This window comes from Bos indicus, chromosome 13 (genome assembly GCF_029378745.1).
Source record: "Bos indicus isolate NIAB-ARS_2022 breed Sahiwal x Tharparkar chromosome 13, NIAB-ARS_B.indTharparkar_mat_pri_1.0, whole genome shotgun sequence".
Classification (NCBI taxonomy): Eukaryota; Metazoa; Chordata; class Mammalia; order Artiodactyla; family Bovidae; genus Bos; species Bos indicus.
Window position 1 is genome coordinate 74,492,196 of NC_091772.1, and position 20,341 is coordinate 74,512,536.

General features: G+C 44.9%; 2 protein-coding genes across 3 annotated transcripts; one reads left to right on the forward strand and one right to left on the reverse strand.

Moving 5' to 3' along the window:
* Nucleotides 1-1,685, reverse strand: LOC139186602 (protein WFDC10B-like). The gene is made up of 2 exons (XM_070801775.1): nucleotides 1,522-1,685; nucleotides 1-581 (listed from the first exon to the last, which is right to left on the reverse strand). Exons 1-2 carry the CDS (start codon nucleotides 1,598-1,600, stop codon nucleotides 445-447), a joined length of 216 nt encoding a protein of 71 aa, XP_070657876.1. The 5' UTR covers nucleotides 1,601-1,685; the 3' UTR covers nucleotides 1-444.
* Nucleotides 1,686-2,962: 1,277 nt separating this feature from the next.
* WFDC13 (WAP four-disulfide core domain 13) lies at nucleotides 2,963-20,194 on the forward strand. Of its 2 annotated transcripts, none has more exons than XM_070801774.1 (4): nucleotides 2,963-3,133; nucleotides 5,690-5,840; nucleotides 7,320-7,384; nucleotides 17,037-20,194. In XM_070801774.1, the coding sequence occupies exons 1-3, from the start codon at nucleotides 3,046-3,048 to the stop codon at nucleotides 7,360-7,362; spliced, it is 282 nt and encodes a 93-aa protein (XP_070657875.1). In that variant the 5' UTR covers nucleotides 2,963-3,045; the 3' UTR covers nucleotides 7,363-7,384; nucleotides 17,037-20,194. The 2 variants fall into 2 exon arrangements, with proteins under 2 accessions (XP_070657875.1, XP_070657874.1); XM_070801773.1 differs by lacking the exon at nucleotides 17,037-20,194 and adding an exon at nucleotides 10,744-16,857 and having other exon boundaries at nucleotides 2,964-3,133.
* Nucleotides 20,195-20,341: the final 147 nt, after the last annotated feature.

Genomic DNA, 20,341 nt, shown 5'->3' on the forward strand with positions numbered 1-20,341 from the left:
TGTTGAACTTGGCCCTTTGTGGCTCCGGGCGAGGCACGTTCTCCTGCGGACCAGGAGGTGCCACCGAGCAGGTCCTCCCCCAGGAGTCCTGGTTCAGTGAGCAGAGGAACAGGGGGGCTGGCAGGGAAGCAGGGGGAGGTGGGGAGGGGGAGCAGAGAAGCTTGACAAGAGGAGAGATCAGAGACCCAGACCCAGAAAGGCGGGGGCCCTCTGGGGTCTGTGCCAGGTTCTCCACGATCACAGGCACTGGGAGTGAACTAGGCAGGCCCTTCCACATTCGTTCTGGTTTATTTGACAGGGACAGGTTGTTCAGATACTGGCTGGACAGGGTGGCATTCCTGTTGATATCCTTGTGTCCAGGGTCAGGTCCTTATCTTCAGCCGCAGGTACAGTGTCTGCGGAGATGGCTGGGGGGGCAAGATGTAAGGCCCCAGGCTCTCTGACTCACAGGACATTCATGCAAATGTTCCCGCAGAAGGTTGAACAGCATATGGTATTTTGTGGACAGTGCTGGAAGTATGAACAGTGGTTCCCACAAGTAAATTCCGTGGGCCGCTTCGTACAGGCTTTAGCTTTGAGATCTAAAAAGAGCAGGAGCAGAAGCAGGGTCAATGGAACCAGGTTTCTCAGAGAACTCCTCTCGAGTTGAAAGCCCCCCAGAGATCTGAGACCTCAAAATCTACTCAGGAGACACTTGGACTTTTCAGGGAACTCACCTCCGCCCTTCACCAGATCCTGGTGATGGGTAGTATCTTAAATCCATTCCTCCTACTCTTCCCCAATAGACCTCGATGCCTGGACTTCCTGGACTCTCTCCATAATCCTGCAACAGGACTCCGTCTCCCATATTTGTCATGGCCTTGGCCAAGTCACCTCCACAGAACCTGCACCTGATCCCTGAGAACTCCACAAAGGCGAGGATGACCTGCTAACTCTCCCCTCTCTCCACAATCCGTGGGGACCAGAGAGGAAGATGAACTTGCCCCTTCGTCGTCTCTCTCCTCTCATGCTGCCACTGTCTGCTCCATCCCTGCCGCTTCCCAGCAAAGTAGCACCCTCAGTGTTTCCCTTCCACTCTCAGCATCCCGCTCCCTCTGAGATAAATTTACCTTGACCCTTGCACCCCAAATGTTGCTCTCCCACGTACTTTCATTCTACACCTGCTCCCCTGAATGTCTCGGAATGTTTACCTGTCACCTGTGTGCATAAACCAAAGAATAGCTGTTTGTTTTCCCACCTGATTCTCGCTCAGGTGTATCTTTCCCTGTTGTAGGTACCACATGTCTCTGGATTTGAGGGATGGGGAATGAAAAGATGCAGTTTCCCCCTCCACCCCCTCATCACTCTTCCCAGAGCCAGATAAAGAGGCTGGAGGGCCGTGGTTTGGGAAGAACCAGAGTCTTCACAGTGCTGTGGTCCGACCGAATAGGACGTGCCGGAAAGTTCGAACTCCCAGGTCCTCCTTAGACTGGACGGGTCACCCCTCCCCCGCCCCCTCCCGCCCCCTCCCCCACCACCTACGGTTTGTCTTCTGGCTGTGTTGCCCTCCTGGGGCCTGCAGCAGCAGAACGCAGAGGAGCAGCAGAGCCTGGGCTCTCATGACTCTGGCCAGAGTGGTGAGCCCTCTTCTGGCCCGGACTCCCCTGGAGAGCTGAGTGGGGAGAGGGAAGAGGAGAAAGGAAGGTGATCCTGGGCTCCTCGCTGCCTCTCCTGGCCAAGCCAGGGTAGAGCAAGGAGTTCTTGCTCCTCACGTGGCCTGCCCCTCACCACGGCCCACTCCTGTGGCACTGGGGCTGCTACAGGGACGGTCCTCCTCTCACAGCTAATCTTCTCCTTTTGTAAACAGACCATTTTTTCTGCAAAAAAAACTGTAGGTCTATATTTTTTTTATAAAATAATTTACAGAAGAAATTAAAGAAGGAACATAGTTTAAAAGATACGGAAACAACCAAAGTCCAACCATAGGTGGCTGGATAAAGAAGATGTGATACATATATATGATGGAATATCATTCAGCCACGAGAAAGAAGGAAGTCCTGGCATTGATTACAACTTGGATGAAACTTGAGGCATTAGGATAAGTGAAAAAAGCCAGACAGGAAAAGATAAATGATATCACATATGTGTTATCTAAAAAACGGAATTCATAGAAACAAAGAGTAGTATTGTGGTTCATAGGAGCTGAGGTTGGGGGACAAGAGGAGATTTGGGGAAATGGTCCAAACTTTCAGTTATAAAATTAATAAATTCTGGGAACGGAATGTACAGCCTAGTGATTACAACTAATCTTAGTGTATTATATACCTGAAAGTTCCTGACAGAATACATCTTAAATGTTATCATCATTAAAAAGAAATGATGGGAACTTCCCTGATGGTCCAGTGGTTAAGAATCCTCCTTGGATTGCAGAGGATGAGGTTCAATCCCTGGCTGCAGAAATAAGATCCTGCATGCCACAGAGTGTACCAAAAAAAAAGGGAGGGGGCAATAAAGTTCCAAGAGGAAAAATACAACTGATACAACTGTCATTATTTGCAGATGATGTTGAATACATTGAACACTGAAAAGAACACATCAAGATATTACGGTAAACAATGCGAGAGTTTATCAAGATAACTGGCTACAGATCAATACACAAAAGTCATGTATCTACATTAGCAGCAAACGAAAAGGAATAATTAAAAAGTTAGGATGCTGTTTACAATTTTAACAGTTCAAACCTCTAGGAATAAATATAACAAAGACAAGCCAGAACTCTACGTAGAAGAACTTATTAAAACTTTGTGAAAGGATATTAACAAGACAGAGATAGATGAGAGACCTGACAAGGTCAGGATGAGGGGGGTGATGAGAGTGTGGATTTGAAAATGCTACCTGGCCCTGCAGTGGGCGTGGTTGGGAGGTGCCCCGATTTCTGCCAAAGCCTCCTGATTGGTGGACACGGTGTAAGGCAGTCACAGCTCCTTGCCTTCACTTTGCCTTCTGTTCTAAGCTGTGCCTGGTCACAGCTTTGACCAGGACTTGCCCACCCATCCTACCAGCAGCATGAAGCCTGCGCTGTTTCTCCAGCTCCTGCTGTTGACTCACGTAGCATCGCAGCTGGTGTCTGGGAGTCCCAAGCAACATTTTAGGAGTAGGTGCTGGGTCTGGGCCCAGGGGAGGGAAGAAGCATCTGGACAGATGAGAGGATGTGAGGGATTGGTACATCTCATGAAAAAATACAGTTTCGTGTTCAAGAGTCCAAGTTTGATTGTCAGCAATATCTAGGTTTGAATCCCTGTTCTGTTTCACACTGAGTGAGCTTAAGTAGAGTGGATTTTATCTTTGTGATGGATAGAATAATAGTGGGGTAGTTGGGAGAAGAAACGGAGACTATGCATGTAGACATAGAGTGCCCCTGCTGAACCAGGGTAAGTGCTCAGTAAGTATTAACTACTGTCAATGTTATCACCTCCATCATCCAGCTTCTTCATGGATGCTTGGGCCAACTATTCAAGCATTGAAACAGAGAGGAAAATTAAGTTGGCAGAATTCAACCTGCGACCTACATAATCTTAGCCTGAGAGGATATTTTGGGAGGAAAGGAAGCAAAGTGTTGCATTACATGACACATGTTAAATGCTCAGAGGTGCCTGCACAGGTATCAGTGATTAGCATCCACGGGAAGGTGTCAGGTTCATCTCTGCAGCCACTGTTGCCTAGCTCCAACCAAATAAGAGCTCTGGCCACAGCTGTTATTCGTTATCCCTGCACTTCTCCATAGGAGACGTAGCTTCAGAATACTGCAGGCTCAGGAGAGGACTGAGTGTCCTGTCTCATGTACCTAGGGAGCACGGTCCTATGTTAGGTTCTCAGAGACAGAGTCCAGGTTTAACCAAGGAAGGCTAAACAAGCTGCAAGAAAACAGGGGTATCCAGGATAGGGGCTAGCTGGAGAACCAAAGACTAAAATTTGAGGAAAGGGAGACACAGAGGCTTTATGAAAGATTGGTAAGTACCATATTGAGGTTAGGACCAGATACCCTTAAAAGGAAGCAAAACTTGAGAAGGTCAACCTCTCTGAGATTCCTGGCTCATGGACTCTTTTCCCACAGTGTTCCACTGAGCCCCAAGCTCTCCAAAGTGGGGATCAGCTCCAATTTCTTTTTTTAAGTTTTTGGTTGTGTTGGTCTTCATTGCTGCACGAGGGATTTTTCCAGTTTCAGCAAGCAAAAGCTACTCCATCGCAGTGCACAGGTTGCCTGTGGCGGTGGTTTCTGTCGTTGTGGAGCACAGGCTTAGGCACACTGGCTTTGTAGTTGCAGCATACAGGCTCGGTAATCGTGGTGCTAGGGCCTAGTGGCTCCGCGGCATGTGGAATCCTCCCAGACCAGGGACTGAACCCGTGACCCCTGCATTGGCAGGCAGATTCTTAATCACTGAACCACCAGGGAAGCCCAATTTCTGGCACTGATCCAGTGAGCTAAAGGATGACAGGCTGAGTACTGAGTACTGTGTGTTAGTCACTCAGTCGTGTCCAACTCTTTGTGACCCCATGGACTGTACAGCCCACCAAGCTCTTTTGTCCATGGGATTTTCCAGGCAAGGATACTGGAGTGGGTTGCCATTTCCTTCTCCAGGGGATCTTCCTGACCCAGGGATCAAACCCAGGTCTCTTGCATTGCAGTTGGATGCTTTACCGTCTGAGCTACTAGGGAAGCCCTGGTCTCTGCCAGACTGTCATCAGCCTGGGTCTTGGCTTCTTACTCACCTTCTCTGGTGTCATTTGCTATTACTGTTATAGCCCCAGCTTTATTCACCACTTACTCCTTTTAGATCAGCATGATATCCTACAGATCCCCTTATAATTGCAAATACCTGCAGAGCAGTAAACCAACAAAGACTTATAGAATGCTCTTCCTATGACAAGTCAAAAGGGACAAAATTAAGATCTGGCAGGGCTTGACTAAAGGAGTTAATGGGTTCGTTCTTAATGCCTTAGAGTTCAGGAACAGAGAGAATATTGTGAGCTGGAGCATTGGGGCAGGATCCCCTGGTAGAGGTGCTCTTGACTTTGATCTAATTTCTGGTAGATGGGGTAAAGGAATGTCTACTTATTCTTCTCCAACAATAGAAAGTGGGGGGCCATGGAACTCTGACCTCTCAATCACTAGAGACCTGGGAAGATGACCAGCTGATCTTTGCACCCCGTTCTGAAATACCCATCCTTCTTCCCATGAAAGAAGTCATCCCCAGAACTCATTTGAGATTTGGGTTCTAGCATTCTGATGCCAATAACTTGAGTGTGCTAAGCAGTCTTCATCAATTTCAAAAATCATCCCTTTTACTCATTCTTCCTATGCACAAATAACATGTTAGGTCAAACTCTAGGGTAAACTATTGTTTGTTTGAGTCTACACAACGAATCAGTACAAATGGACCCACACACATATGCCATTCATTCCCTTGAATCAGACTCAACCAGGGCCGATGGGGACTTAGCATTTGATCTGCAAGGATGATGAGTGATCCCTATGTGCAGGATTCTCCCAAACTCTGTCTTTGATGGAAAGAGTTCTCGGCCCAAAAATCTTATTCTACCTCCCTGTGACCACACTAGGGGGAATCAGCGTGCCTGGTTCCCTGGCAGTTCCTTGGACTTGTTGAGTTCTGAATGTCACTCCAGGCTTCTCTTTCCTTCTGTGTTCCAGGGTATATCTTGGAACCTCCACCCTGCCGATCAGACCCAGAAAACTGTACTGATTTCTGCACATTGCAGGAAGATTGCCAACCAGGATTTCAGTGCTGTTCTGCCTTCTGTGGTATAGTCTGTACATTAAACAAAGATGTAAACCGCAAAAGGTAAGGGCCTCTCCTGCCCAGCCCTGACCGTAGCACTGCTGGTGAGAGCTCAATAGAAGAGTCTCTTACCAGTCACGATGATGGATCTCTTTCTCTCTACCATTTCTTTCTCTTTACCAAGAATAATTACCATAAATGTCCTGATGGAGCCTTCCTCCACTCAAGAACTACATAATCATTCTCTCCCTATCATCACATCTGTCAATCTCTGTATCTGTCTCTCTGAATACACCTCTCTGATAAACTCCTCCATCCACTGACCTGTCTCAGAATCCATACTCTGGAACCCTGTATCTGGAGCTGCATCACTGGAATCCCAAAGTAACTCTGTTCTCTGGTTTTGCTCACACTCTTTTACCAAACACCACACTTCCAACCACCCACCCCCAGCAGTGTTCCTGGGTTCTGCAGATGCTCCAGTACAAGGGATGCTCTGATTACTTGCCCAGGCATCATCACTGGCCCCAATTCTGTTGAATAGGGAGAACTCCCAGAAGAGAGAAAGGGTATTACAGGCCCGATGAAATGTCTGGTTTCTAATCCTATCTTGCAACCATGTCTTTCTGTGACCTTGAGTAGGACAATTCCCTATTTTTGCCTTTCATTTCCTCATGCAGAAAATGGGGACTCTTTTTTTCCCCATCTTTGCATGATGGTTATGGAGGTCCAGACAAAATCTCAAGAGACCCACAAGACAGGAAACATAACCAGTGAGCTTCTAAACTATCTTACTCTCTGCTGCATTTCCTGCCTTGGGCATAGTAGCCCACATAGGACCGTGGTCCAGAGTGATCAAATATGAGCCCAGAACTAGATCTCTGGACCCAGATCCTGGCTTCACCACTTCTTGTCTGAGTTATCTGGGCCACAGCTTCCCCATCTGTAAAACTGAAATAGCAAAAGTGAAGTTAAAGTTGAAAATCCAGACAATCTCTAAAAACATTGCTTGCCACATAATACTATCTTTTTTCCTTTCTGTATAAGTGTTAGTCGCTCAGTCATGCCCAACTCTTTGTGACCCCAAGGTCCATAGGCTGCCAGGCTCCTCTGTCCATGAAATTCTCCAGGCCAGAATACTGGAGTGGGTAGCCATTCCCCTCTCAAGGAGATCTCCCCAGCCCAGGGATCGAACCCAGGTGTCCCACATTGCAGGCAGATTCTTTACTGTCTGAGCCACCAGGGAAGCCCTTTGCCACATAATAATTACTCAGGAAATTTTAGAGATAAGACAACCACTTCTCTCTCAAGACTGGCCCTTACCATTCAGCTCAACATCTTTCAAGGCTCCACCATGGAAGGCACAAGCCTAAGTCTGAATCTCTGTGTTCTCTGGGTTCTCTGAGGTTCCACTTTCCCTATGACATGAGGACTTAGCTTCACGGTCTTGTTTCAATCATGGAAGTAGTGGAAATTTTTAAAATGATATCTCTAAGAAAAAAACTTCATCAGGTAACATTTGAAAATGTTTTTCTTCTACAGACCCAAACCCAAAACCTTAAGAAACAACGGGGTTGGCAAGTGAGGCCTATTTCCCAGAGCATTTTGTAAGTATCAGGGTTGGGCCTGGGCTTCCCCAGACAAGTTTTCTCCAGTTTTCCCTCTCCAGCCTCTCCGGGGACTCACAGATTCCCAGAAGGTCAGAAGAGCCTTTTGTCACTGATGGCCCCACCTCGATTGTTCCCCTCCTGGGGCTATGTCCTCACTCCCTGGGGCAGGATGTGGTCCAGAGTCAGTTCTGCAACACAGATCAGCAAAGGAGGCTGGGTCATGGCCCCAGGGGAACTCAGGACACTCAGATCTGAATCTATGCCAGGGACCCGGGTCTGCCAGCCTCTGGGTGGATAGCGCCCTGGGCAGGGAGTAGAGCTGAGCCCTTCACACTGTGTGGCCTTGGTCAGCTCACCTTATGTCTCTGAGACCATCCACTTCCCCATGGGAAAGACAAGCAAACATGTCCCTCGGGTTCTGTGAGGATTACACGAGGCCAGGTGGAATGGAAGAACCTGGTCATTGTAAAGACGCTGCATAGGTTAGAAGTTGCCAGCAACTCACACTTTCTGGGTTCCAGGCTTTTCCTCTTTAAAAAAAAAAAAATAGGAGGAGGACTTCCCTGGCATTCCAGTTGTTAAGATTCCGCACTTCTGTTGCAAGAGGCACGGGTTCTACCCCTGGTCAGAGAACTAAGATCCCACATGCTTTGCAGCTTGGCCAAAGCAAAAGGTGTGTGTGTGGAGCGGGGTGGGGGGGGATTATCTTTATTATTTTACCAATGTTACAAGAAAAGGGAGAAAAATGGAGTCTTCTGTAACTCCACCATAAAAAGAAAGCTACTCTTCATACACTGGGAGCATCCCTTGTGGCTCAGCTTGTAAAGAATCTGCCTGCAATGTGGGAGACCCAGGTTCTATTCCTGGGTTGGAAAGATCCCTTGGAGAAGAGAATGGCTACCCACAAAGAGTCAGACACTACTGAGTGACTTTCACTTCACTTCACATCTTGGTAGCATTTTTTTTTCAGGCTGTCTGGGGGGAAATGAGGAGCTTAGGGTCTTCTAACAGCCCTTCCGAAGTCAACAGAGTTTCCAAGTTAAAACCTTGGTATTCAGCTTAGAAACCCTGCACTCATTAGAAAAATGGTAGCGAGCAGAGGCCAGTGAAGGTGTTGAAGTGCATGTCACCACAGTCGCTCAGGTCCTGAGGAGCCAGCCATGCTAACTTCCTCTGCACCTAATAATAATTAACTTCCCAAGTCACACACTGGCCAGCAACCAATGCATCAACTCTGTGACCTAATCCAGGACCCGTACAGCATTCACTGTCAGATCTGTTAGATCCTTGTGTCACAGTGTTTATTCTCCCCAATCCTGCAGCCTGTCCTCTGCAGAATGGTTCCCCTCAACTGACAGTTCCTACTGTGGAGACCCCAGTGTTGGCTGGGAAGTTCAGGCAAGGTAGAAGATGGTAGTACCAGTGAGAGCCTGAAAAAAAATACTGATCTTATTCCCAGAAAAGGCAGTGTTGAGCTTCCTGTGGAGACAGGGAATGGAGGATAGCATAGACCAGGCAAATCCTGTCACAGTCTTCCAGGAAACCTGGGCTCTGCTGGGTGTTGTCAAGGGCTTCCAACTTAGTCAATGAGAACTAACATTTTTAGCCATGATGCCTTCATCTCACGGGGTCCTCACAGCAACAATAATACCCAGTTTATAGACAAACCGAGAATTGTGGCGTTAAAGTAATAATCTCAGCATTAGCCAACCGGTCAGTGGTGGAGCTAGATTACAAACCTGAGGCTTGGGGTGACAACCCAAAGGATTGTCACCGTGGGTGACTTAGTTCGTTTCTGCTGAGTAGATTTTCACACTTCCTATTTCCACTGAATGTTTCCACTGATGCTTTCGTCCAGCTGTCAACTCGGGCTTCATAACTCCTTTCCAAGCCCTTTCAGGCTTAGAAACCTGCCTCACTAAACTTGGTCTTATGCTAATGCCCCAGCTTCTTTCTGCCCAGAATATCTTTCTCCCACTTTTCAACAAACTCCCACTCATGTTTCAAGTTTCATATTAAATAAAAGATCTCCATGGAAGCTTCACCAATTCACCCCTCACAGAATGGTTCTCTTGTCTTTTCATGGAACCTTATCTTGGTCCTGCTGCTGCTGCTAAGTCGCTTCAGTCGTGTCCGACTCTGTGTGACCCCATAGACGGCAGCCCACCAGGCTCCCCGATCCCTGGGATTCTCCAGGCAAGAACACTGGAGTGGGTTGCCATTTCCTTCTCCAATGCATGAAAGTGAAAAGTGAAAGTGAAGTCGCTCAGTCATGTACAACTCTTCGCGACCCCATGGACTACAGGCTACCAGGCTCTTCCATCCATGGGATTTTCCAGGCAAAAGTACTGGAGTGGGTTGCCATTGCCTTCTCCATCTTGGTCCTACCTTCTACTTTATCACACTGTACTGTAATTGTTTACCTTAGTATTTTCTTTATCTAGAATGTGAGTTTCCTAAAAGTAGAAACTGTGTTTGATTTCTATGCCATGGTACCCTAAAATCCAACACCATGCCTTGCACATAGTGAAATTGAAAGTGTTAGTTGCTCAGTCATGTCCAACTCTTTGCTACCCTGTGAACTGTAACCCCCCAGGTTCCTCTGTCCATGGAATTCTCCAGGCAAGAATACTGAAGTGGGTATCCATTTCCTTCTCCAGAGGATCTTCCAGACCCAGGGATCAAACCCAGGTCTCTCACATTGCAGGCAGAGTCTTTACCATCTGAGACACCAAGGAAGCCCATAGTGAGGACACAATTCTGACTTCAAATGAGGATGAGAAGCAGGCTGGCAAGGTGTAGCCTAATCCTAACATTTCATGAATTCTTCTCCCAAAGAAAATCTTCACTGGCTAGCCCAGTGAAGCATCCAGAAGCATTCAGATGGAGCTGTCTGTTTCAATTTTTGTCTGGACTCAGGTGTTTTGCAAATTCTTTTCCTTAAAGACTCATTTATATTTGATTTTGAAGATAGAAATAGAATGAATAACAAGCAAAAAAGAAGTGTGGGAATATCCCGTTCATAAGGGGGACTAGGAGAAAGTAAGGGCTAGGGATCCTGGCTGCTGTGGGACTCAGCCCAGCTCTGCACTTGCTGACCTGGTGACACTGGGTATCTCCAAGTCTTCAGGGCTCCAACCTCTTCATCAGTAAATAGATGAATTGTGTCATGAGACAAAATGAGATGAGACAGATAAAAGTACACGCCACAGTGCCTGGCAGAGAGTCTAAGGAAAATGTGACTATTATTATTCAGTAATCCCAATTCCTTGTTTGTCTAAAATTCTTGTTTTATAAAGGAATCAAAGTGTACATTCTACCTTAAACTTTATGTTTCTTAAAAAATTTTTCTCTAGGTTCCATATACGTTAGCTCTCAAAGACCAGTATCATGTGTCTGATGTTTGAAACAGCTTCTAAGATGGAACAAGGCATATCTATGAAAAGCACTCCATCTCTGAAAGACTGTGATTAAACCAAAGAAAAGCTCAGCTAATTTAACAATGATCTCGATTTCTCTACTAAACCTCCAGCAGCTAAGAAAGATGTTGCTTCTCTCTTCGAGTCCCATGTAAATGTTACCAACTTGGAAATTTGTGGTCACCCAGTCCCACGATTCAATGTTGCCCCAATCACATCTCCTCCAAATAAACTTTTCCCAAGATAAATGTATCATAATTCCATATCCTACTCCTCTCTTATGTGACACCCTTCTTTACTTGCGGATCCCTGATAAATCCTGCCTGAGAGCTGGAGACATTGTTCAGAAAACTCTGCAGTCTCCTTTATCACCTGAATTGACCAGGTGTGTTCAAGTTGACCTAGTGAGCTGGTCCTCTCACATGAAGGTTGACCTATTCAAACGACAGCTATCAAACTTCCTTGGTGATCCAGTGATTAAGAATTTGCCTGCCAATGCAGGGGACATGGGTTTGATCTCTGGTTTAGGAAGATTCCACATATCTCGGGGTGGTTAAGCTGGCAAACCACAACAACTGAGCCCATAAATCCTAGAGCCCTTATACCACCAGTAGAGAGTAGCCCCCACGCACTGCAACTAGAGAAAGCCCTCGCACAGCAACAAAGACCCAGCACAGCCATATATATATATATAAAGTCAAGTGAAGAGGAACTAAAAAGCCTCTTGATGAAAGTGAAAGAGGAGAGTGAAAAAGTTGGCTTAAAGCTCAACATTCAGAAAACGAAGATCATGGCATCCGGTCCCATCACTTCATGGGAAAGAGATGGGGAAACAGTGGAAACAGTGGCTGACTTTATTTTGGGGGGCTCCAACATCACTGCAGATGGTGACTGCAGCCATGAAATTAAAAGGTGCTTACTCCTTGGAAGGAAAGTTATGACCAACCTAGATAGCATATTCAAAAGCAGAGACATTACTTTGCCAACAAAGGTCCATCTAGTCAAGGCTGTGGTTTTTCCTGTGGTCATGTATGGATGTGAGAGTTGGACTGTGAAGAAAGCTGAGCACTGAAGAATTGATGCTTTTGAACTGTGGTGTGGGAGAAGACTCTTGAGAGTCCCTTGGACTGCAAGGAGATCCAACCAGTCCATTCTGAAGGAGATCAGCCCCGGGATTTCTTTGGAAGGAATGATGCTAAAGCTGAAACTCCAGTACTTTGGCCACCTCATGTGAAGAGTTGACTCATTGGAAAAGACTCTGATGCTGGGAGGGATTGGGGGCAGGAGGAGAAGGGGACGACAGAGGATGAGATGGCTGGATGGCATCACTGACTCGATGGATGTGAGTTTGAGTGAACTCTGGAAGTTGGTGATGGACAGGGAGGCCTGGCGTGCTGTGATTCATGGGGTTGCAAAGAGTCGGACATGACTGAGTGACTGAACTGAACTGAACTCAAAATGTACAAACCTCCAGCTACAAGATAAATAATTACTAGGGGTATAGTGTACAATGTGATAAATATAACTAACACTTTATGTTATATATGAAAGTTGTTAAGAGATTAAATCAAGAGTTCTCATTATAAGAAAAAATCTTTTTTCTATTCATTTAGTTTAGTATCTATATGAGATGATGGATCATCACCAAGCTTAGTGTGCTAATCATTTCATGATGTGTGTAAGTCAAATCATTCTGCTGTACCCCTTAAACTTATACAGTGATGCATGTCAATTATAACTTGATAAAACTGGAAGAAGAAATAGTAAAATTAAACCAAAAACAAATGAACCAATGAAACAAAACAGAAACAGACTCATAGATATACAGAACAGGTGGTTGCCAGAAGGGAGGGCAGTGAGGGAATGAGTGGAATAGATGAAGAAGGTAAAAGGTATAAATTTTCAGTTACAAAATAAATGAATCTCAAAGATAAGATGTAAAGTAAGGAATATGCTCAATGGTTTGGTAAAAACTGTGTATGTGACAGATGGTAACTAGACTGATCACTTTGTGATGTATAGAAATATTGAGGCACTATGTCAGGCAAATTTGGCCTTGGAATACAGAATGAAGCAGGGCAAAGACTCATAGAGTTTTGCCAAGAAAATGCACTGGTCATAACAAACACCCTCTTCCAACAACACAAGAGAAGACTCTATACATGGACATCACCAGATGGTCAACACCGAAATCAGATTGATTATATTCTTTGCAGCCAAAGATGGAGAAGCTCTATACAGTCAGTAAAAACAAGACCAGGAGTTGACTGTGGCTCAGATCATGAACTCCTTATTGCCAAATTCAGAGTTAAATTGAAGAAAGTAGGGAAAACCACTAGACCATTCAGATATGACCTAAATCAAATCCCTTATGATTATACAGTGGGAGTGAGAAATAGATTTAAGGGCCTAGATCTGATAGATAGAGTGCCTGATGAACTATGGTCGGAGATTTGTGACATTGTACAGGAGACAGGGATCAAGACCATCCCCATGGAAAAGAAATGCAAAAAAGCAGAATGGCTGTCTGGGGAGGCCTTACAAATAGCTGTGAAAAGAAGAGAAGCGAAAAGCAAAGGAGAAAAGGAAAGATATAAGCATCTGAATGCAGAGTTCCAAAGAATAGCAAGGAGAGATAAGAAAGCCTTCTTCAGCGATCAATGCAAAGACATAGAGGAAAACAACAGAATGGGAAAGACTAGAGATCTCTTCAAGAAAATCAGAGATACCAAGGGAATATTTCATGCAAAGATGGGCTCGAAAAGGACAGAAATGGTAAGAACCTAACAGAAGCAGAAGATATTAAGAAGAGATGGCAAGAATACACAGAAGAACTGTACAAAAAAGATCTTCACGACCCAGATAATCACAATGGTGTAATCACTGACCTAGAGCCAGACATCCTGGAATGTGAAGTCAAGTGGGCCTTAGGAAGCATCACTATGAACAAAGCTAGTGGAGGTGATGGAATTCCAGTTGAGCTATTCCAAATCCTGAAAGATGATGCTGTGAAAGTGCTACACTCAATATGCCAGCAAATCTAGAAAACTCAGCAGTGGCCACAGGACTGGAAAAGGTCAGTTTTCATTCCAATCCCAAAGAAAGGCAATGCCAAAGAATGCTCAAACTACTGCACAATTGCACTCATCTCACACGCTAGTCAAGTAATGCTCAAAATTCTCCAACCCAGGCTTCAGCAATATGGGAATCATGAACTTCCTGATGTTCAAGCTGGTTTTAGAAAAGGCAGAGGAACCAGAGATCAAATTGCCAGCATCTGCTGGATCATGGAAAAAGCAAGAGAGTTACAGAAAAACATCTATCTCTGCTTTATTGACTATGCCAAAGCCTTTGACTGTGTGGATCACAATAAACTGTGGAAAATTCTGAAAGAGATGGGAATACCAGAACACCTGATCTGCCTCTTGAGAAATTTGTATGCAGGTCAGGAAGCAACAGTTAGAACTGGACATGGAAGAACAGACTGGTTCCAAATAGGAAAAGGAGTACATCAAGGCTGTATATTGTCACCCTGCTTATTTAACTTATATGCAGAGTACATCATGAGAAATGCTGGAGTGGAAGAAACACAAGCTGGAATCAAGATTGCCGGGAGATAATCAATAACCTCAGATATGCAGATGACACCACCTTTATGGCAGAAAGTGAAGAGGAACTCAAAAGCCTCTTGATGAAAGTGAAAGTGGAGAGTGAAAAAGTTGGCTTAAAGCTCAACATTCAGAAAACGAAGATCATGGCATCCGGTCCCATCACTTCATGAGAAAGAGATGGGGAAACAGTGGAAACAGTGTCAGACTTCATTTTGGGGGGCTCCAAAATCACTCAGATGGTGACTGCAGCCATGAAATTAAAAGACACTTACTCCTTGGAAGGGAAGTTATGACCAACCTAGATAGCATATTCAAAAGCAGAGACATTACTTTGCCAACAAAGGTTCATCTAGTCAAGGCTATGGTTTTTCCTGTGGTCGTGTATGGATGTGAAAGTTGGACTGTGAAGAAGGGTGAGCGCCAAAGAATTGATGCTTTTGAACTATGTGTTGGAGAAGACTCTTGAGAGTCCCTTGGACTGCAAGGAGATCCAACCAGTCCATTCTGAAGGAGATCAGCCCTGGGATTTCTTTGGAAGGAATGATGCTAAAGCTGAAACTCCAGTACTTTGGCCACCTCATGTGAAGAGTTGACTCATTGGAAAAGACTCTGATGCTGGGAGGGATTGGGGGCAGGAGGAGAAGGGGACGACAGAGGATGAGATGGCTGGATGGCATCACTGACTTGATGGACGTGAGTCTGAGTGAACTCCAGGAGTTGGTGATGGACAGGGTGGCCTGGCGTGCTGCAATTCATGGGGTCGCAAAGAGTCGGACATGACTGAGGGACTGAACTGAACTGAACTGATGTTGCACACCTGGAACTAACACAGTGTTGTAGGTCAATTATGTTGTTGTTGCTGTTCAGTCACTCAGCTGTGTCCAGCTCTTCATGACCCCATGGACTGCAGCACACCAGTCTTCCCTGTCCTTGAACATCTCCCAGAGGTTGCTCAAACTCATGTCCATTAAGTCCGTGATGCCATCCAACCATCTCATCCTCTATCATCCCCTTCTCCTCCTTCCTTTAATCTTTCCCAGCATCAGGGTCTTTTCAAATGAGTCAGCTCTTCGCATCAGGTGGCCAAAGTATCAGAGTTTCAGCTTCAACATCAGTCCTTCCAGTGAACACTCAGGACTGATCTCATTTAGGATGGACTGGTTGAATCTCCTTGCAGTCCAAGGGACTCTGAAGAGTCTTTTCCAACACCACGGTTCAAAAGCATCAATTTTTCAGAACTCAGCTTTATTGATAGTTGAACTCTCACATCCATACATGAAAAACTGTTTTTCCATACTGGAAAAACCATAGCCTTGTCTAGACGAACTTTTGTTGGCAAAGTAACATCTCTGCTTTTTAATATGCTGTCTAGGTTTGTCATAGCTTTTTTTCCAAGGAGCAAGCATCTTTTAATTTCATGGCTGCAGTCACCATCCGAGTGATTTTGGAGCCCAAGAAAATGAAGCCTTCCACTGTTTCAATTGTTTCCCCATCTATTTGCCATGAAGTGATGGGACCAGATGCCATGATCTTAGTTTTTTGAATGTTGAGCTTTAAGCCAACTTTTTCACTGTCCTCTTTCACTTTCATCAAGAGGCTCTTTAGTTCCTCTTCATGTTCTGCCATAAGGGTGGTGTCATCTGCACAGCTTAGATTATTGATATTTCTTCTGGTGATCTTGATTCCAGCTTGTGCTTCATCCAGCCCGGCATTTCGCATGATGTACTCTGCATGTAAGTTAAATAGCAAGGTGACAATATACAGCCTTGACGTACTCCTTTCCCAATTTGAAACCAGTCCATTGTTCCATGTCCGGTTCTGACCGTTGTTTCTTGACCTACATACAGGTCAATCATACTTCAATTTTTAAAAAAAGACAATCATTGAAGAGTGCCCATTCATTCTAAAGAGAATTATTAAATATCTGAAGAGGAAGCCATTTAGAAGTGGTCAGATGGTCCAATGACTATCACTCAACTTCAGCCATCAGAGAGAAGTTTAGAGCTTTAATATAAAGAGGGTTCATGAATATGTTTTTGGAAGGGATGTCATAGATCTAGAATGCTGTGTTTCCCTCCAGCACACCCAGTCAGAGACTTTTAAAAAAACTAACCATTCATAGATGTATTAAGACTTGTGCTAAAAGGGAAGAGATTCCAGGCCCAATGCAGACCTGCAAAAACATGAGACTCCCTACCACTGCTGCTATCCAAGCGAAGCATGAAAGAGTGCTTGGAAGAGATTGAGATGTGTTCCCTGAAATTGGGAGGCACTAGGCTCTTGCCTATGTTACTAAATGCATGTGGGGTCCAGCTGCTCGCCGCTCAAAAGCCAATAAACAGACCAGGTTGGTGGAAAGGGAAGTTTGCTTTATTTCAGATGCTGACAACTCAGGGGGAGGGTGGACATCTGTCTAAAGGCTGACTTCCCCCCTGCCACTGGCAACCAGTGGATCAAGAACTTTTATAGACAGAAGTGGCAGGGGGGTGCGGGCGGGGGGGGGGGGGGCGTTGCAGGGTGGGGTGGGGGGCTACATGCAGAAACAGCACAGTGATCTCTGACAGTCATCTTCAAACTGGTCATCAGTGGTCTGACCAGTGTCATTCTTGATTGTTTTAGGTGCAGTTAATCTTCAGTTCCAGGGCTTCCCCAATGGCGTTAATGGTAAAGAATCTGCCTGCCAATGCTGGAGACACAGGTTCAATCCCTGGATAGGGAAGATGCCCTGGAGGAGAGCATGACAAACCACTTCAGTATCCTTGCCTGGAGAATCCCATGGACAAAGGAGCTTGCAGGGGGACTGCAGTCCATGAGGTCGCAGAAAGTCGGACACGACTGAAGTGACTTAGCAGCAGCAGCAATCTTCAGTTCCAGAGTCCATTTGTTCCAATTTCTTTGAGACCAATTCTCAGAATTGTAGCAGCTGATGTCGTGGGTACAGTCCGTCATCATGTAGTTAACTTCTCCCACCTGCTGTTTTAGTGAGCTGTCTTATAGATAGCTCACAGGACATGGTTCAGAATATTATCTATATCCTTTGAGAAGGAACTAAAGGTCCTTGACTATGCTTCATGAGTACATTTTCATCATTTGGTCTCACTGGACTGTTTTACTTTGTTTCCACATGCTCTCATTTCTCTGATTAAACTTATTCTTTGACTGAAGTTTTCTGCAGACAAAGGGCAGGCAGAGGACACTGGTGGAAGGAGCATAGGGTCCTGCTCTGTTTCACCTAGACAGTGAGAAGCAATGGAAGAAGACTGCCTTCCTGAGTCTGAAAGGACTTGGAAGCCCCCGATTTCTTGTGAGCCAAGGAAATAACAGAGAATTAGCCAGGCTTGAGACACTTAGGAAGAACTTCAGCAAGAAGACTGCCAGCTCTGGACTCCTTGTGTGTGTTGCCAGGGGCAGTTACAGAAGGACTTAGCCCCTAAGCACATCACCCCATTAGAGAAAGCTGCAATCTGGAAATGAAAAACGCCCCTTTGACCAGTGCACCCCATTGTTTGTGGACATACCTTGAGGAAGGATAGACTGAATGGCTTCCAAAGACTCATCAATCCAGGATTCCCAGTTCTCCTTCGATTGTCTGTTTTTAGGTAAAGAGTGGGTTTATTTAGAGAGACATACATTCCACAAACAGAATGTGGGTCATCTTAAAAGGTAAGAATGGTGCTGGGAGACACATGCTCCACAGACAGAGAACGGCCCATCACAGAAGGCGAGAGCCTTCCCTTGTGTCTTAACACAGATCTTTCTTCTAAGGATCCAAGAACATCTCCAGCAATAGCCACTGTGATCTACCAACTTGGGTGTTGTGGGGGTTTTATTAACATCCCAGGGTGGAATTCCTCCACCAAGGCTCACAAAAGCTGTACTTGGATGAAAGGGTAAGACTGCCAAGTGGCCATTTCACGCTCCTTATTTCACTAAACAAATCAAGAGGGGTTTCTCTGTTGACTATAGTGGTCAATCACTATTATAAAAAAGAAATAGGACTGCTATGCTAAGTCGTTCAGTCATGTCCAACTCTTTGCAACTCCATGGGCTATAGCCCACGAGGGTCCTCTGTCCACGGAATTCTCCAGGCAAGAATACTGGAGTGGGTAGCCTACTGCTACTAAACTACAAAGGTAAGAATTAGACTAGAACATAGGAAACTTCTAGGTCTAATGTAATAGAAGATTACAACAACCAACAAAGACAGAGCCAGAGAGCCATGAAGGTCTCGCGTGCTTCAGATATGAGAATTTGGAATAAGAATTCTACCAGTTTTACAAAAAAAAAAAAAAGGACACACAAACCCGCTGATACATTGCTGGATGAAAGCAAAGGGAATGTGGATGAACAGTGTGAGGAAAAAATCATAAACATCAGCCACAACATTCTGGTCAGAAAAGAGGACCACAACATCCTCCTTCTTGCTGTATCATGGATGTTTATACATATAAGTATCACTAATATTATATATGGGTCTATTTATTTTAGTTCTTCCACATCTCCTACTATCTGATACTGTGTGTGTATGTAATGTTTAAATCATAATTTTTTGCACGAGTGGTTTAGTCAACATTGCTGAGCAACATAAGGCCTCACCAAGAAAATCTCAGTGGCAAGCAACAATAAAAGTTTCTCTCACACACATCAGCAGAAACACAGACATCCGATTACCTAAACTGGGTTTAGCTGAGCTTGAATCCAGGCTGAGGGGAGGGTCCACTTTGATCTATACATCTCTCATTCTTCTGGGACCAGTGGTTTCTCAAGAAACATTCTTCTCATGGAAAAAAAGCAGAAGTCAAAGGAGGAAATTCAATTCTACAAGCACACTTCAAACTTGACCAAAGCAAATAACAAACCAAGTCAAAAGTTAAGGAGATAGGAAGCACAGAGAGAGTAGTCTGTTCACCTGAAAGTCACTGTACCAAAGTAGATGTATAATAAAAAGCCTATATTTGATAAGGCTTATAAGAAAGAGATTAACTTAAATACTACAGAAGGATAACGCATCCAATGTACCCATACTTTGCATTTCAAAAGTGAGAAATGTTCCTTTTCAGTGACTCAGAAATTTTTAGAAAAGCATGATGGTATAAACAGTGTTTATGAACACTGTAATAGAAGCAATGGGCAAGACGGAGGGAAGCTAGAAAGACCAAAGCTGGAGAACAAGGAAGAAGGCTGTACTTCTCAGATCCCCATCATTTAAATGACATGAAAGAATGCTAACAAGGCATTCTCCATGGAGATGGTAATGATTGAATACCAAAGAAATTATAGTCCAAAAGAGCAAAACTAAGAGTAAAGAGAATGTAGGGTGAGGAAGAGATAGAGTGAGAGTTTGGGGGTAGCAGGTGCAACCTATTACGTACAGAATGGATATACAACAATGTCCGACTGCAGTTAAGTGAAAGTCACTCAGTCATGTCTGACTCTTTGCAACCCCATAGTCTATACAGTCCATGGAATTCTCCAGGCCAGAATACTGGAGTGGGTAACCCATCCCTTCTCCATCGAATCTTCCCAACCCAGGAATCAAACCGGGGAGTCCTGCATTACAGGCAGATTCTTTACCAACTGAGCTATCAGGGAAGCCATCCTACTGTAGAGCACAGAGAGCTATATTCACTATCCTGTGATAAACCATAATGAAAAATAATGTGTGTGTGTGTGTTTTATATACATAAACACAGGCTTCCCTGGTGGCTTAGACTCCAGGCCAGAATACTGGAGTGGGTAGCCTTTCCCTTTTCCAGGGGATCTTCCCAACCCAAGAATCAAACCCAGGTCTCCCGCATTGCAGGCAGATTCTTTACCAGCTGAGCCACAAGGGAAGCCCCAACACCACTATATATATATATATATATATATATATATATATATATATATATATATTTAAGAAATTTAGAATTGGAAGGACTGAT

Bases quoted from the DNA above. Each gene is read 5' to 3' on its own strand.
- LOC139186602 (XM_070801775.1), bottom strand. From the start codon at position 1,600: ATGAGAGCCCAGGCTCTGCTGCTCCTCTGCGTTCTGCTGCTGCAGGCC. The intron at 582-1,521 runs GTAGGTGGTGGG...TGCTCTTTTTAG, and splicing joins ACACAGCCAGAAGACAAACC to ATCTCAAAGCTAAAGCCTGT.
- WFDC13 (XM_070801774.1), top strand. From the start codon at position 3,046: ATGAAGCCTGCGCTGTTTCTCCAGCTCCTGCTGTTGACTCACGTAGCA. The intron at 3,134-5,689 runs GTAGGTGCTGGG...TCTGTGTTCCAG, and splicing joins TCCCAAGCAACATTTTAGGA to GGTATATCTTGGAACCTCCA. The intron at 5,841-7,319 runs GTAAGGGCCTCT...TTTCTTCTACAG, and splicing joins AAAGATGTAAACCGCAAAAG to ACCCAAACCCAAAACCTTAA.